This window comes from Aptenodytes patagonicus, chromosome 3, assembly GCF_965638725.1.
Source record: "Aptenodytes patagonicus chromosome 3, bAptPat1.pri.cur, whole genome shotgun sequence".
In the NCBI taxonomy this organism is placed as follows: domain Eukaryota; kingdom Metazoa; phylum Chordata; class Aves; order Sphenisciformes; family Spheniscidae; genus Aptenodytes; species Aptenodytes patagonicus.
Window position 1 is genome coordinate 67,317,379 of NC_134951.1, and position 17,094 is coordinate 67,334,472.

Consider the following 17,094-nt stretch of genomic DNA (forward strand, 5'->3'; position numbering starts at 1 on the left):
GATTACTGCCTTTTGTTCCCAATGCCAGAAACTAAATGAGCCATGTGTCCTTGTCAGGATCATAATTGTGATAAAGTCAGTCTTCAAACAGGATTGGTGTAGATAAAACATGCACAAATGTAAGACTTAAAATAGTTTTCTCAAGAATCAGGGACTGAGATACTGCAAGTAAAAACAAGAAATCCCCAACTCTTCTTCTTTGCTAGACCACTATCTAAGGCTATCAGAATGAAACCCATTTTAAAATCCCAGTAACTTTCCCTGTTGAAAAACACATTTTGATTTTTCTTTCCAGTTACAGAGAACCAGGTCTATGCTAATAAATGGAACGTGCCCAGAGACCAACTGGCATGGAACAACTTTCACCTGTACTACTAAACTTCTACCCTCCAAAATGGTAACAGTACTCAATCAACACATGAGGAAAAGCCCAGGGGCCTCCCCTGCCAATTCCCAAACCTTGATTGGGAATCAGTGAGGAGACAGCTAGTTGCCCGGAGCCAAAACCCTGCCAGGATCCATCATAACAGTTTAATAGCAAGAACAATTGAGTTTCAGCACCAGGGAATGCTCTTCAGCGCTGTTTAATTTGCCAGTACAGACACAACCAATATGGCAGAGTTAAGGGCGAAGCACCCCTACTGAAAAAGCAGTAGCTTTTATTAAACTTTTCCAGTTTGACCAGGCCATTTACCATGTTTGCCTTCACAAACAACTCAGTTCTGACTTGCGTGTCTCACACAGCCTCCAGTGCCAAACACCGCCAGTCAGCCTGGCGCATGTGAAGAAGGAACCATAGTGCCGAGCTAGAGCCAGAAGTGTGACAGCTCCCTTCACTTTGTCCTCTAAGAACAGCCCCAATTTGACAGCTATCACCCTCACCTACCACCGCCTCTCTAGGGATTCCTGTCTCGCACGACTCAAGAGGGTTGGTCTCACACAGACAGATCTGATTTTCGTATTTTAAAGGACGGATGTTAACTTCATGCATAGGCACTGTGGTAAAGAGCGCGAGCAGAAACAGCACAAAATGAAAACATGATTACTAGAGAGCAAGTGACACATTGGAAGCATTATTTATAGACTCAAGTAAAGATTAGCCTAATAATCCTTTAAAGATCTGAATGCACATATCAACAAATAATACACACATTACTAAATGGTCAGGGGAATAAAAAACTTGAAGCACGGCTGTGAAGCAATTTATTTCTGCTCATGTGAAAAGGCAAGTCTAAAGACAATAAAGCTAAAAATCCAAAAATCGATACAACTTTAGTCATGGAAAACATGAGTTGCACAGAAAAAAGCCAAATAATTCATCTTTCAAAAGTGTTGGGATGGCATTTCAAAAGCAATACCTTTCCTACAGTGAAGGAACTAAAAAATCCTTCCTTCTTGATGAGGTGATTAGCTGAAATAGCATACATGTCCCTGTGTGCCTTCTACTTTTTTAAAGAAAGTTCCAAAACTAGACATGAATATACTAAGGTGAAAGGGGCATTTTTGTAGAAGCCTTTTTATTCTCTTCAATTAGGTAGCATAACATGATGCTTAAGAAACAGCAGATACCGACAGTCCCACCACACATATGCTGTATGTATCCAGACAACAAAAATGACAACACTCATCTTTTCTACTCCCTAAACTCTCATTAAGAAGAGAGGAGGTAGACACCCAAGTGTAAGTAAAATAAGACTGCCCAGATACCACTGCCAGGTGCAAGCAAATCCTCAAGAGTGCAGAGCACATACTGACCCACTACACTGTAGTGAAAGCCACATCTATCAGAGCACAGCGGAACTTGAAAAAAATTAAAGCTTGAGAGTAAACAAAAGGTGGGAAAAAAAAAAAGAGGTCTCAAATCAACCCTCCTGTAGCATCAGAATACTGCCCAATAAAGAAACGATCGTTATTAAACTGGTACAACACATGATCTCAGAAGGGTCAAACAACTTAATTTTCATGAAAAGATAACGTTACCTCCTGCAGTTCAAGTTGCTGAAAGTACAAACCGAAGTTATTACAGATTAGTACCAGCTCTACACTTACAGAACTGAACACTGTCTTTTTTTTGGCAGCAAGGAATAATTTCACTTGAGGTATGACTGAAATTCTCAACTTCTGCTTAAAAAGAAGCCTTTGCTAAACTTGACAGATCCCCTGAATCAAAAGGAGAGGAATTAAGTTTAAATCCAACTTAATTCTAAAAAAAATTTCCTTCCTTCAGTTGCTTTACTGTTGCATGGCTGATATCCCAGTATTAACAAAATCCAACTCTAATTTTCAGTGAGACATTTATGTAACAAAATTATACAACTTGATGTTCAAGATAGACAGCTTAGGCATTTCATTGCTATGGTTCACATGACATGAGTGACTGATTATCTAGGTTCTGCACTAAAAAAAAAAAAAATGAAGCTTGCATGCCATTGTAAAAATCATTGCTTTGCTGTACTGGAACACAAATCTCAAGAGACAGCTCCTCAATTATAATGTTAGAAGACAAATATGCAGATGAAAGTACAACGTGACTTTCAATTTTTTTGTTAGTTTAAAGTAATTCTTCATGCAAGAACACATAATACACTCATACATCACGGGGACATGCAGAACTCTCCTATCTAGGAATGAAGGATTCCACGTCAACTTAAAAAACCCTACAGTTTTATGTTGCTTTTAAAAATATGTCACACAAAATGACATGTTTCTCAACGGAAGTCATGTTCTTCCAGTAACAGATACTAATTTATCAATAGCTAGGAAAATCAGAGTTCAGGAAAACTTAAGGAAAGCATCTCTCTCTGCACTTGAATAAAGCATTGTTACTACACAAGGATCGAACCTGAAAAAAGAATAAATTCAAGATATGGAAGTGTCATCTAAGACAAATGAATTAAAATGGGCCAGTAACCTCCATTTGCTGTGGAGTCTGAAGAAACTAAGCCTATGCATATCAGCCTCAACTCCAGGAGCAGCTTTTTAGGGATTAGCAAACATCCTGTCACATTATCCCCTTGAGCAAGCCAAAACCAAATCTTTCTTTTTCTCCTCCAAAACAACCCTAGCGATTAATGCATGGCTAGTACAATGTTACAAGGTGCTGTAAAGAAGGAAGGTTATTAATGCTTTTAAGACCGAGATGGCAATAAATCATGGCTCTCCAGGTTAGAAAAAGCAGCATAACTCTGGCTGGAATTATGATATAGTTCTACAAACTTACAGAAGCTAGAAAATGGAAGTAAAGAACTTCTGTTTCTCAAGCCATAAGAACAATACAGCATCCAAAGAAATCAGGGTGAACATGTGAAAAATAAGAGGAAATACTTGTGCTCCCCAACCTTCCAATTGCCACAGAATGTTGTGGTAGTCAAACATATAAATAGTTTTCAGAAAGCTATGAATTTGGCTTCACCTAATTCTATAATTCTCCCACCACCACACTCAGTACGCTGCCCATCATTAGCTGCTTGTTAAGGAACCTTCACCTTCCCTGTTCATTTGAATAGTGTTATGCATGCTCATCCACAGGTGACATTTTATAAGATATTGAGCACATCTATTTGACACCTACTAAAGATTTTACCTGACAAAAATCCAAGTTTATATAGCAGAATTCAAACCATACATTGGCAATGTATTCTGCAATTCTATTTTAAGGCAATAAAGGACGCATTCAACATATTAAGACATCTAATCTTAATTGGTAAAAAAAAATCTAAAACTTGAAAATTCCATTTACATCAGTGAAGCTTCCTTGCATGATTTCAGAAATCAACCCATTTTTCATTCAGATTCACAAAGGTAAGTAATAGGTACGCAACAGGTATAGCAATGATGAATCCCAAGATGTGCATGAATTAAAAGATCTACTTTAAAGATGTAGTAGTGTATCTAGAATGACATTATTGCATATCTAGCACAATCACTTTGCTGAATGCTCCTAAAAGCAAACTGGCAAAAACACTGCATGCAGATGATAGTCAATAAAACCCCCCAGACAATAAAAAAACCAATATAGAGTAGGCCTTACCTAGCTGTTTTTCTCGTTCTTCTCTCCGTTCTCTAGCAAGCCGTTGCCTGTCATCAACTTTCAGTATTGTTGGATGATCTGTAAATGGAGGGAGGGGGAAAATATTAGGCATATAGCATAAAATCAAATAGTACCATAAACAAGCTTTTAAGGAAATGACTTAAGCAACTCTAGTTGTTCTACTTTCAAAATAAATCACATTTCCAGAAATCCATCTTATGAAAAAGAGATGGAACAATTAAAAAAATATGAATGTATTCTAATTATCAAGACGTAAAACACTCCCAAGCAATGGTCTAAGTTGTAACTCTGCTTGTGAAAACCCAGGAAGAAGTTTTGTTTTGTTTCCAAGCCTATAACAACTCAATTACTTGAGAGCATTCTGACAAAATAACGTCTATTATTCCATAACCTCTCTCCAAAATGCATCCACAGGAAATTCTATTATAATGCAGCACCCTCTTCCCACCAGTATTGCCTCAAAAAACCCCAATGAGCCCTATTTCACAAGACTGAAGAAGCTCAGTACCCAAGCAAAACAGGTTGGATCAAAGCACTGTAGCAGTTCTGGTTGAGCTTCTGAAGATAGCACGATACTGATCTCCACAGATGTTTGTGTGCACATCTGTTAAAAGCTCTGGCAAACACGTTAAGACAGTGCATCACGTGCATGGACTGGTATAATACCAGTAAAGTAAGGTGGTAGTTTCCTCAACTATCCTTGTAGATTGAAAGTTAGCTACACAATTTCTTTAAAAATATCTGCAGCTGGCCACTTGGATCACAGCAATAAGACTAATACAAAAAATCTGTGTCAGAGCCCAGACTTGACTATAAAAATTCAGGCTTGGTTGGAAAAACATCACTTGTTTAGTGAGTTCTCTGGAAAATAACAAAATGCTAAACAGCTAGCATCCTACTTCCAGCCTCAGCAGTGGAGCTGTTCCAGACAAAAAGGGAACAAAATCCAAGTTATCAATTCATCTCAGCATGCTGCCAAAACTAATTTCCTACTCATCCTTAGCCTGTTCTGTTAAACCTGGAAAGCTGTTCATTTTATGCTTTTTCACTAGCACTGAAGAAGTCTGCTTTGAATAAAAACACAAGTAAATAAAAAAGCCCCCAGAAAAATGAAAAAGATTTCTGGGTATAAAGAAATGGTCTGATTTATTTTAGCATTGAGGGGAACTCAATTTTAAAGTATTTTAAGATAAAGAACTACCTAGAATACTGTCACAATGGAAGTGCACATAAAAACAAGACAATGGATCATTTTCACTATTCAGTGCGAATACTAATTTGTAAGCAATTTATAAAAACATGTAAAGTCAGCCTATTTGTGTATAGATTGCATATCTATGAAAAAAGTTACCAGCAAAACAATACAATGGGTCATAAAAATGAGGCTAAAAATACATGCAAAAATAAATCCCTGAAGCGAGGATGTGCTAGACAGATTTTGAATAGTTATCTGAATTAGACAAAAAAAATCAGTAATGCGCATTTCAGAACTCTAACATAAGTTTCTGCATCAGGATGACAGGATTTCTTGGATGAAAGAGTTCACTGATGACTAGCTTCAGTTTAATTATTCTTGAACCCTCAGTGAAAAAACTATCATCTCAACAACAGTCAGAGACTACAGCCCCAATTAATGGCGTTAATAATGATGCAAACTAAGAGCTGCAAGGAGAAAACCCATTGCATAGTTGGCAGGAAGAAGAACATTCAAACATGACAGCTCCAACGAAAGGTGCAACAAGTGAACAAGTCACCAGCAAAGACAAAGGTAATCCATCATCCAGTTACAGATCAAACCTTTAATGCTGGTTGAATAGCATACAGTGCTGCCATTTATGAAACTATGCCTAGCCATGCCATTGATTTGTCCAATGTATGGTGTAGATTAACATCTGGCTGATGTTAAGAAGTGTGCTGACTTGCATGCAGTCTCTTCAGCATGCAGACACAGGTCAAAAGGGTAATAATATTCCTTCTCTCTCGTGGCTAGCACACGAGATTCACAAAACATGAATTTCTGTAGCATGAGTAATTAGTGCTAGTGGAATAATGCACACCCAATATGAATTCCCCTGGAAAAAAAGGATTCCCTTCAAGGGCTGTCAGCAAAGTCAATGTAACATCGAGTTGACAGAGAATGATGAGACACTGGGGAATAACAAAATCCTGCTGCTTTCAGAATGTACTATTCTCCTTCCAGGTTTTTTTCCTTTCTTGAGAGGAGAGATTTCCCTATCGGGGAAAAGCAGCAATTCTTCAAAGAGGCAGGAGGGTTACATGGACAGACAAACTGAAAAGGTCTCCCTTAAGAATTCCTAATTATAAGCAATGGAAGGAATAAAATAAATTTTTAAAGCTCCCCTCTGCCATTCTTTTTGAAGATCTCCAATTATTTTTTTTATCACACACCTGATAGCGTTCACACACACACAGCCCCTCTCCCAACACACCAGGATGTTAGAACAATCCTAAAGAATTCACATTAAGTTGCTGGCTATGCAGAGTGTAAGTATGTCTTCAGTAACAAGCTATTTTGCATACATTTGGGAGCACAAAGAATTAAATCAATATTGGCACGAAGATGGGGATAACACCTTTGTAGCAGACCAGCATTGCCTTTGCTCTGCTAGAAGCTGGAGCATACATTACTGGTGCAAATCTTACACTGTTAATTAAAATGTCTTTTCTAAGCCTTGAAAATGATCCTTCATAGTTTGGCTACAAGCCCAACCTCCAACAATTGCATTCTGAATCCAGCTGATCTGCTGACACCCACAGTATGTAACTTCAATAGCTTCAAATTGTGGCAAAACAAGAAAGTTCACTGGGCCTGCTCCCCATTTTCTCTCTCATGTCTCTGCTCATTAACAACCCGCCAGGCAAATACCTGGGGGACTGGCATTTCTTCTTATTCAGTAGGAATACCAGGACAAACACACAAGGTACTTTGTACTCTCTCTTGCTCGTATTTGTCATCAGGCAATAGCTTTAAGTTGCTGCACAAGGAGACAGGAAACATGTCATTTGCAACAAATCCTGCAAGAATTCCTCAATTCTTACAGAAATAATTGATAATTGGGCATATGCAAAGCCTTACAGAGAACGCTCCAGGAAGATCTACATGCTGCTGTAGAAGTTGCGGTCTGGTTATGATGCAATGCGTGTGAACGCACCCTCAGCAACCTATTTCACTACACTTACATAACACACAAATGCTTAATACTATGCCCGAGAGGGCTGTTTGGAGATTAAATAAGACATAGTTCTATAAAGGGGAAATTAATTTTGTACCTATTGCTGGAAATAAAGCCTCTAAACTACATATGAAAACAGTATTTTCCATAAGCTTGCAACACTTACCATTAGTTCAAAATTATTTTTAATAATTTACTAGTTCATTTAAAAGAGCTTAGAAGCCACGAACAGTATTTTGCAGAAATTCAGCACTGAAATGTCAGTCGGTTTTGCTCCCTAGTTCATAGAATCATTAAGGTTGGAAAAGACCTCTAAGATCAAGTCCAACCGTCGACCCAGCACCACCATGCCCACTAAACCATGGCCCTAAGCGCCTCATCTACACGTCTTTTAAATACTTCCAGGGATGGGGACTCCACCACTTCCCTGGGCAGCCTGTTCCAACGTTTAACCACTCTTTCAAGTAAAGAAATTTTTCCTCACGTCCAATCTAAACCTCCCCTGCCGCAACTTGAGGCCATTTCCTCTCGTCCTATCGCTAGTTACTTGGGAGAAGAGACCGACACCTGCCTCGCTACAACCTCCTTTCAGGTAGTTGTAGAGAGCAATGAGGTCTCCCCTCAGCCTTCTTTTCTCCAGGCTAAACAACCCCAGTTCCCTCAGCCGCTCCTCAGAAGACTTGTTCTCCAGACCCCTCACCAGCCTTGTTGCCCTTCTCTGGACACGCTCCAGCACCTCGATGTCCTTCTTGTAGTGAGGGGCCCAAAACTAAACACAGTATTCGAGGTGCGGCCTCACCAGGGCCGAGTACAGGGGCACGATCACTTCCCTACTCCTGCTGGCCACACTATTTCTGATACAGGCCAGGATGCCATTGGCCTTCTTGGCCGCCTGGGCACACTGCCGGCTCATGTTCAGCCGGCTGTCAACCAACACCCCCCCAGGTCCTTTTCCGCCAGGCAGCTTTCCAGCCACTCTTCCCCAAGCCTGTAGTGCTGCATGGGGTTGTTGTGGCCGAAGTGCAGGACCCGGCACTTGGCCTTGTTGAATCTCATACAGTTGGCCTGGGCCCATCGATCCAGCCTGTCCAGGTCCCTCTGCAGAGCCTTCCTGCCCTTGAGCAGATCAACACTCCCACCCAACTTGGTGTCGTCTGCAAACTTACTGAGGGTGCACTCGATCCCCTCATCCAGATCATCGATAGAGATATTGAACAAGACCGGCCCCAAAACTGAGCCCTGGAGAACACCGCTTGTGACTGGCTGCCAACTGAATTTAATTCCATTCCCCACTAATATAATATTAATGTTATACTAACAAAAGGAAAATGCAAGCTTTTCAAATCTTCTATATAATTAATACTCACTGAACTCTTAAGCACAGTTGACATTTGTAGAAATCAAGTTGTAACTTTGCTAAATTAGTAATTGTCATATGTACTTCAGCCTAACTAAATATGAACAGTCACTGATAGCAGTTTTGACTGAAACAGTACAAGAGGTATAAAAGCATAAAATGTTTTAAAAGTTCCTAGGAAGACAGCTGTTTTTCATACCATTGAAGCAAACAGCTTTATTATGTGAAGCATGTGGAATGGCTGGCGTACCTGGTTTAGTTCCAGTGTTGCTTTGTCCTGATGTGACTTTCTTGTCTTGTATTTTAGAACCTTCAGCTGCTAAAATAAGGAAGAAAAGAAGAGATTAACCAACCATATTACTAAACAACAGCTCAACTACTCTATTATAAGGCAACTTAAACATTGCTGAATTTCCTTTGAAACAAGATTGTTCTGAAACACTATTTTAGTATCATTCTATAGCATTTTGCATAAAAAACCCCCCTGAAGGTTACACAGAAGACACTGAAGCCACAATACAAGTTCCCCATTCAAGTTGAGGAAAGAGCCACAAGAAGATTCCATTTTAACCATGTCGTTTGTAATAAGGTGTATGATTTTTTTTCCATGCTATGCTAATGCTATACATGCAGCTAATTTTTCCTCTTCCTTCTCAGCGATGCTTTGGAAACCACTACTTCCAAAGAACAGAAGCCTTTTTTTTTTTTTAATTTAATTTCCCTTTTGGAGGAAGCTGGATTAATCACACCAATGAAAGCAAGTTAGTGGGAATAGCAGAATGAAACTGCAGAGTGACTTTGAAGAAGCAAACATTCAAACGTGTTGCAATGTTTGGATGCAATGAGGAAACTGTGTTGCTAAAAGTGACTTGCAAATCCTAGGTTTCTAAAGGTATGGTACAAGATACTAGTAGAAACTTCACAGACTCTTTACAAATTACTAACACACTCATTATCCAGAACCGAAGAGAGGACAATTTACGACCTGAATGAAACCTAACAGAAAAGAGATTCCCATTATTTTCAGAAGACTTTTGATCAGGCCCTGTCAGTCTAGAAAGAGATAATTCTGTAGCTCTGAATGCCCTTTCAACAACCGTTTAAAAAGAAAAACCAAAAGATTCATTATCATACTTCAAATCACAACCATATCCTTGGCTCAGCATCTATTTAATTAAAAGCCAAGTCAGGAAATTAGATGCCATGATTTTCTCAGCTTACAACTCATCTTCATGTCCAGCAGCTCCACTATAGGAGTGTCTTGAGTCCAGAACGCTGCAGTCTGGGAAGAGTCTAAAGACAGTCAGAATTCTAAGAACCCTTCCACAAACAGCTTGAAAGTATTTGCAAGCAAGGATAAAAAGACAGTTATATCAAAGCTTAGGGGAGGGGGAAAAAAAAACCCAAAACCCAATTCATTTAAATTAAAATATCACTAGAAATGAAAGGTGGAAAAAACCTGATTACTGCAGTTTTAAAAGTTAAACAGAGATTACTGTATTAGATCCACTTTAGAAAACATAATTTAAAAAGTTTTTTCAGAAGGCTCCAAGCAATTTCCTGTGCTTGTCAGCTTTAACAGTATACACGCAGGCCTTAGTGTCTCAGTGAGTTTATTCCCTACACGGCCTAACAAAAGTCTTTGTTTCCCCTTTACCTCCTTCCACAAGGATGTTTCAGGATAAACATGAAGGATAAAAGGTAGCAGGAAGAACCTATGTGACACTTACTGTACCCTTTTTTGGGGGGGAAGCAGGTGAGGGACATAGAAAAATAGCATTGATCAAATGTTTAGTGTTCAAGAGCAATGTTTTGCTGAGAGCAGCATTCAAAAAATCACATCATCTCACCAAAAAAAATCATGTGTGAAGTTTTAAATAATGGTCAAAAAAAGACAGTCCCCTCCCTGACAACTGTATTAAGTCTCTTGTGATCAACAGAAGTAACTACTGTTGAACCTAACAAATACTGATTCCAAACCACAGTAAGAATTGTCACACCTTAAAGGCAGCCTAACAAAAGATTTTAGTATTTTGCCATTTTAAAGACCTCATACAAAGGATTAGTTTGACTTATAGGTAGGTGGACTGATTTTTGGCAAGATAATCTGAGCAACACTGAACACTTCCACCTCCAGGCTTTGTAGGATCTACCATTATCAAAACCCATACTTTTTCCTTTCAGTGTTCCAAATGGGTGGCACTAAGCCTGAAAAAAAAAAAAAAGTGTTTTATTCACCAGAGTAAGTGCATTTAAGCTCTTTGTATCTTACTACTACCTTAACTTGGAGGGGAGGTAAAACAGACTTTCCTCCTGCCTGAATCAGCCATTTAAAACATTTTCAGAAAAAGTCCCGCTATAATACATGGGGAACCTACAACATGATTCCTATCAGCCTGGCCTAGAGCATCATACAGAAAAGGAAACTGTTATAAAATAGTAAAAATATTGTTTCTGAGCATTACTGAGAGCACTGATGTTCTAACAGCTTCAGCACAAGTTTCTTTGCATATCTCATTATTTTCGTCAAGCATTGTGCCATGGGATTATGCAATACTCCATTAACTTCAAAACAATGGTTTAAATGCCGTCCAGATAATACACTTGTAACAGAGCCTAGGCACACAGAGTAATTTTTTTTCCATATTTCCTCTTGTCTGACATTTGCTTGGAATATTTTATGACACAGTTTGAGTACACATTCATATGACCACTCATATGACAAGTGATGAAGAAAAGAACAGATGGCACAACCATGAATTTTAATGATGCTGGATATCAAATAAGAATTGGCACAAATATTTAGTAACTAGTGTAGGTGTGCTCCCACATAAAATACCTCTTACTCTAAGACACAAACAGATTGATCAGACAACTAAACATCTAAAATCCAAACCTAAATATTGACAAAACTGGTTCCAGCAAGACTCAATAACCTAACACATGCCAGGAGAGACATCATTCAACTACCTAATACTTGCTCTGCTGCTTATCTTGAACCACTATCTTTACATGGAGGGGATAAAAGTTGCATAAAGAAGTGTTAGAAATAAGAGGACACATTTCTGTGAAGCATTCTGTAAACTTAAAAGGCTGAAGACAGCCTGGGTAATAGTGTAGATATATTGGGGAAGACAATCACAGAATCTGAGTTGCTGAGTCTGGAAGGGATCTCTGGAGATCATCTAGTCCATCCCCTCTGCTCAAAGTGGGGTTGCTTTGAGCAGGCCATGCCCAGCTGGATTTTGAATATCTCTAAGGATGGAGACTCTACAACTGCTCTGAGCAACTTGTGCCAGTCTTTGCCCACTCTTCACAGTATACAAGTTTTTCTTATGTCTGAACAGTACTTCCTGTATTTCAGTTTTGTGCCCATCATCCCCTGTCTTGTCACTGTGTGCCACCAAGAGGAGTCTGGATCTGTCTTTTATTCTACCCCATCAGGTATTTTCTGATATGTGGTTCTTCTGATGTTTTTTTGTTTCTTTGTTTTGTTTTTCCCCTTCTAGTATTTTTGATGTTGAACCAAAACGCTAAGTGTTTTGCCCAGAGCCACACAAGAACCACACTGCTCACCCATCCCAACTGAAGGAGAAGTCATATGGGTAAACACTCCACCTCAACCTTCCACTGATAGGAAAAAAGCTGTGAAGAGCTGCACCACCCCACCTTTACTTTGCAAGGACCTGTTTCAGTGAACAGTCTTCCAACAGCCATCCAGAAATGAACTCTCCAAACTAGGACGCTCTGGTCAGTTATTAAACTTTTCTCTTTAGCCTTCCTCGCCAGGTGAGATGTTATCTAACATCCATCCTCTTGGACAACACTTTCAGATAAGAAAGTCAGATGAAAAGCTCTGTCTAAGCAGGGTCTACAAGGGCTTAAAAATATGCAATTTTACCTACCTATCCAGTGCGTGGATTTCAGAGACTGCATAGAAATCATCCACTGATGGAAGTACTGGGAGAATCAAAACCTTGTTTTCTTTCTGAACACATCAATGCAACACTGTTATTGTGGTTGGAAGCTTCCCCCCCCCCCCTATTTTTTAAAGGTAAAAGTATATACATTAAGTTAAAAGTAATTTTAAAATTGAGCTGGATTATCCAACTTACTTCAGCTGCTCCTGTTAAGTGTTCAGTGACTGGGTAGCAACTGATAGTGATAGAGCATTGGCCTGGTGTAAGGATTGCTCTGAACTTACTACTTTTATTGACTAAAACAATACTGCTACTACTATATAACTACAACTTTATGCTCAACATGACTAACATGTCATCCAAAATCACTGATGTAAAACCTGCAGCAGCTTGCTGCAGGTTAATGAAACTCCAATTTGCCATGAGATGAGCTTTGACAAAGCTGCTTCAAACTTGTGGAATAATCTGCTCCAGCTGCCAGAAATACAGATTCCTTAAAGAAGTCAAATACTTTCTCCCCTCAATTTTCAATGACTTTTCCCTCCCTCCTTTCACCACGTGCTTCTCCTCTAGTGTTACACAGGCCTGCATGAAATGCCTAATTGCAAGTATGTAAAGGTAAATTTAACTAAGCAATAAAAGCCCAGACATACTAAAAATGCACATCTATCAGATGATTTTAAGATATGTGCTACCGATAATTGCTTAAAAGGATAGAACAGTATAGAACTTCAATTTTAAGGCAGCTTTTGGGGATTAAAATGCAAGTGTGAAACAATACTGCGAACAGTATGTTCCTTTGGCAATACAAATTAAATACCCGAGTTAAAATGGATTTTGTGTTGCCTAAATACTTAAGTATATACTTGATATCAACTACCTAACTGAATCACAGAAAACAATGGGAAGAATCCAAACTAAGTTACTGTATCTTCATTTTGTAGTAGTAAAGAAAGAAATGTCACGTGAAATTTTATTACTTTAGGTCATATACTTGTGAATTCAGAAGTTACATCTGCAAAATAAACTGGAGGACAACATCACCAAAGCAACATAAAGGATTCTGCTGCCATCCTGATATGCGCAATACATTATTATATTTTGGTCTTCTAAGGATGTAGCATGGTCTATAATAAGACTCTAGTGGGAATCAAAAGATACTTAGCTCCTCTCTCTCAGCTCTGCTATTACTATATGGCATAGTATGAAACAGAAAACTAGCCCTCAGTTTCTCTATCTAGAAGGCGGGGGGGGGGGGGGGGGGGGAGAAGAGGTGTACTGCTACTAAATACATATGCATTTGTAAACGCTGAGCTCTGAAGTAAAAACAGTTGCAACACAGAATTCAGTATTTAAACATTCCAGAGGCAGAGCTGAAAGGAATGTGTAAGGCTGACCAGTGCTAGGGAGCATCTCTGTAGGTTCAGATTTTAGTTTTACCTTGAACCAAGGCAAGTACAAAACTAGCAGGTTATTCCTAAAAAAACAGTTTTGTGATGGAAATTAATTCTATTTACAAATCTATGATCAATTCTGATATGTCTGTGTTCACATTCAGACAGGTTTAATCAATGCTTCTATTACCAGGATGAGTACAAGCTCTAGAAGGACTGACAAGCGATTTCATATAGGATGTCAATTTACCCCATTTCTCATACAGCCATTATAATTACACTCAGTCACTTCCCACAGTGGCTAAGATTCCCTGTCCCAAGTACCTGTGCCAAAGCCTACTTTCTAAAAGGGAAAAAAACGTTTTCTAACAGCAAGAATTACTTAAAAAAAGCTGTTCCATGATCAGTATCTGTCAGACTGTAACGTTAAAGGCATTTTTTCTAAGGTGTTTCTCTTGAAGTAAAGAAACCAGCTATCCTCAGCTTCCCCAAAGAAGGTCTGTGCGAGCAGAAATAGGAATTACTAGCAGTGGGAAACAAAACAAGTACAAAGAGCAATTCTATCTTAAAAGATGCAAAGCTGAGGAAAAGTCAAATAGGAAACCTTGAAAAGGAAGAAAGCTATAAGTTTTTCGTGCTTCTTTACCTGCCAGGTAAGCTCTGGTCAAAAGAGACTGGCCTAAGAGACTAAGCAAGACAGCGCATCGAACGGGAAAAGCCTGACAGAAGTAGAGCCCCTGGGAGGGTGGCCTGGAAAGCAGGAGGAACATTTGCCCAGACCCTGGAAAAACCACAGAATGCCAAGGAAACACTGAGCTGGGAAGTGTCACACCAGCATTTTGACAGGCTTTTTAAAAAAACACAAGAGCTGTGCAGATTACAAGCATTTGCTTTTCAGACTGTGGCAAATCAAATGCATGTTCGCACAACATGAACCAGCTATCCCCAGTGAGGTGAATGACAAACCAGAGCCCCCACAGCAAGGCTGGAGACCTGGAAAGATAATGTTAATGCTCTGTTCAGTTGAGGAAGGACATCAGCCACAGGACAGAGGCAGGTGTACTACTGGGTCTTCACTTCCAGAAGTGGAATCAACAGCTGAAATTCAGTGGGAAGGGGCACTTGGGGACCACAAGCAGAAGACAGTGCTCGGACCCGGGTCAGGACATGTGCAGCAGCCCCCACAGAACTGCACTCTAGCAAATGTCTGAAAAGGGGAACTGTACAAGGGCTGCACAACCATGCATGAGAGCACAGGCAAGCCTGAGGCACGCATGCAGACAGCTACGCCTCTGGGTAAAGGGTGCACTGAGCAGCAAAGAGGAGATACCACCTTCCAGTTTCTTGCTCCAATTCCACAAGTGAGAAACAGAAGTGTTGAAAAACAGCCAGGAGAAAAAAGAAACAGCTAGAACAGAGGAGGAGGGACTAAAGGGAAAAAAAAAGAAAAAATCTAGCTATTCTGTCCCTGCCACTTGTCAGCTAATCCCCTAGTTAGACTGAACAGCTACTTAACTGTCAAAGAGTGCCAGGGGGTGCATGCTGGGAGAGAGAGAAGGCATCAGAAGTGACAACTGGAACAAACGAGTGCCTCAGTCAAAAAGTGTTGCCAATACATAGCAGAGGAAATCCACCATTAAACTGGGAAATTTATAACAGAGTTAACTGAGAACTGCTATATTCTTTACTCCTTAGCATCCAATTCCGCTACCTCCAATTACTTATGAACATTTCTCCAAAAACGCAAAAAACCCCACTCTTTAGTTTACATGCTTATTTTATATAGCATCTTATGCCTGATAAGCACAATGTAAAAATGCATAGTTTGAACTAGTCAGAATTAAGCAGAGAACAGAGCCTCCTAAGACTGTATAAGCAAGAATGAAGAAGCGAGGCTACTCTAGGCAGTTTTACCTAGCCACTGGGAACAGCGGCTGGCTAGCAGGTCAATCAAATCAGAGGTATTGCTGTGCTGGGTGGAGTGTGTTGAAAGTGCAGATACAGGTCAGAGCTGACAAAGTTTATTAGCTTAAATGCAGAACCACATTAAGACAGAAATCCTGAATACCTGACTTGGAATAAGAGTCTGAGCATTCAGCAACTGGCTGTTCTATTCTAAAGCAACAGCACTGAACTTTAAGGCTAAAGAGTAAGTTTGGATGTGAAATTCTCTCTAATGGCAAAACTGGAGTGTTTATCCTACTAACAGATTCATGTGAACCATGATCCAGGGGCTGGATACAGGGAAAACGAAGTTCAACATGAATAAAAATTTTCCCGCTGCTTGTGACTTTTGCCTCTTCTTACATCCACAGCTTATGAATAAGGCTTTGGTAATTTGTACACATGTCAAAGCTACTCTCCGTATTTACAGTAAAATATATCTTGCAAGTCTTTAGAATTTCTTATTCTTTGTCTTATCAATAGTGTCCATATATATACTTAGACAAACAACATACTTAGTAATATTTTAGTGCCATTTATTGCTGTAAAGTACTGCATTCATTCCACACTTGCACTCCACACTTATCTTTTACTTGTATTTTAATTGGAAGCTTGGGAACAAGGACAGCGATATCTCCAGAGATAAACAGGTCTGAAAGTCCTATGGCTGGCCAAAAATTACCAAGACGCATGCAGCTCAGCTGATAGATAAAAAGGTAAAAACCAAGCAGCTTGATGTCTAATATTAAAATCTTCAGAGTAAGTCAGGACAAAGTTATGATCTGCTCTCCTCTTCAGAAATGTGGGAGGCAGTAAGTCTTAAAAAATACACAAGAAAAAACCCACACATGCACTTGTTAAAGACAGTAGTTTTCACAAAATCCACTTGTCAACAACAACAACTCTGAAACTACCCCTCAAGAAGAGCTTGGAGAGAAGCGGCCCGGCAATCTGTTCCAGCACAGTTGGAGACAATGTTTTCTGGTATTGCTGCACTGTACTGGAAGTTGGACTGACCTTAGACAGACCAACTTCTTTATGCTGCTGCTTCTACCAGCTGTGTCCGAGCTGAACACTGAGTCAAGGCTACTCCTTGCTTTCATTTTTTCACTGTGTAAGCACACTCTAGAGCCCTAATCTTCTTCAGGACCTGATGTGCCTTTTCATAAGATTATCATAAAACAGTGCTTTGAGTGTACCAAAATTACACCGCAACCAGCACTAGCTTTGCTTT

General features: G+C 39.6%; 1 protein-coding gene across 5 annotated transcripts in view; it reads right to left on the minus strand.

The window, feature by feature from the left end:
- Positions 1 to 17,094, minus strand: part of MAP7 (microtubule associated protein 7) — a 123,525-nt gene that overhangs the window by 44,820 nt on the left and 61,611 nt on the right. For all 5 annotated transcript variants that reach the window (XM_076333680.1, XM_076333681.1, XM_076333679.1 and 2 more), the window contains exons 2-3: positions 8,853 to 8,921; positions 4,031 to 4,108 (exon numbers count right to left, since the gene is read on the minus strand). In XM_076333680.1, coding sequence (XP_076189795.1) covers positions 4,031 to 4,108; positions 8,853 to 8,921 — 147 coding nt within the window. The remainder of the gene's footprint in view (positions 1 to 4,030; positions 4,109 to 8,852; positions 8,922 to 17,094) is intronic.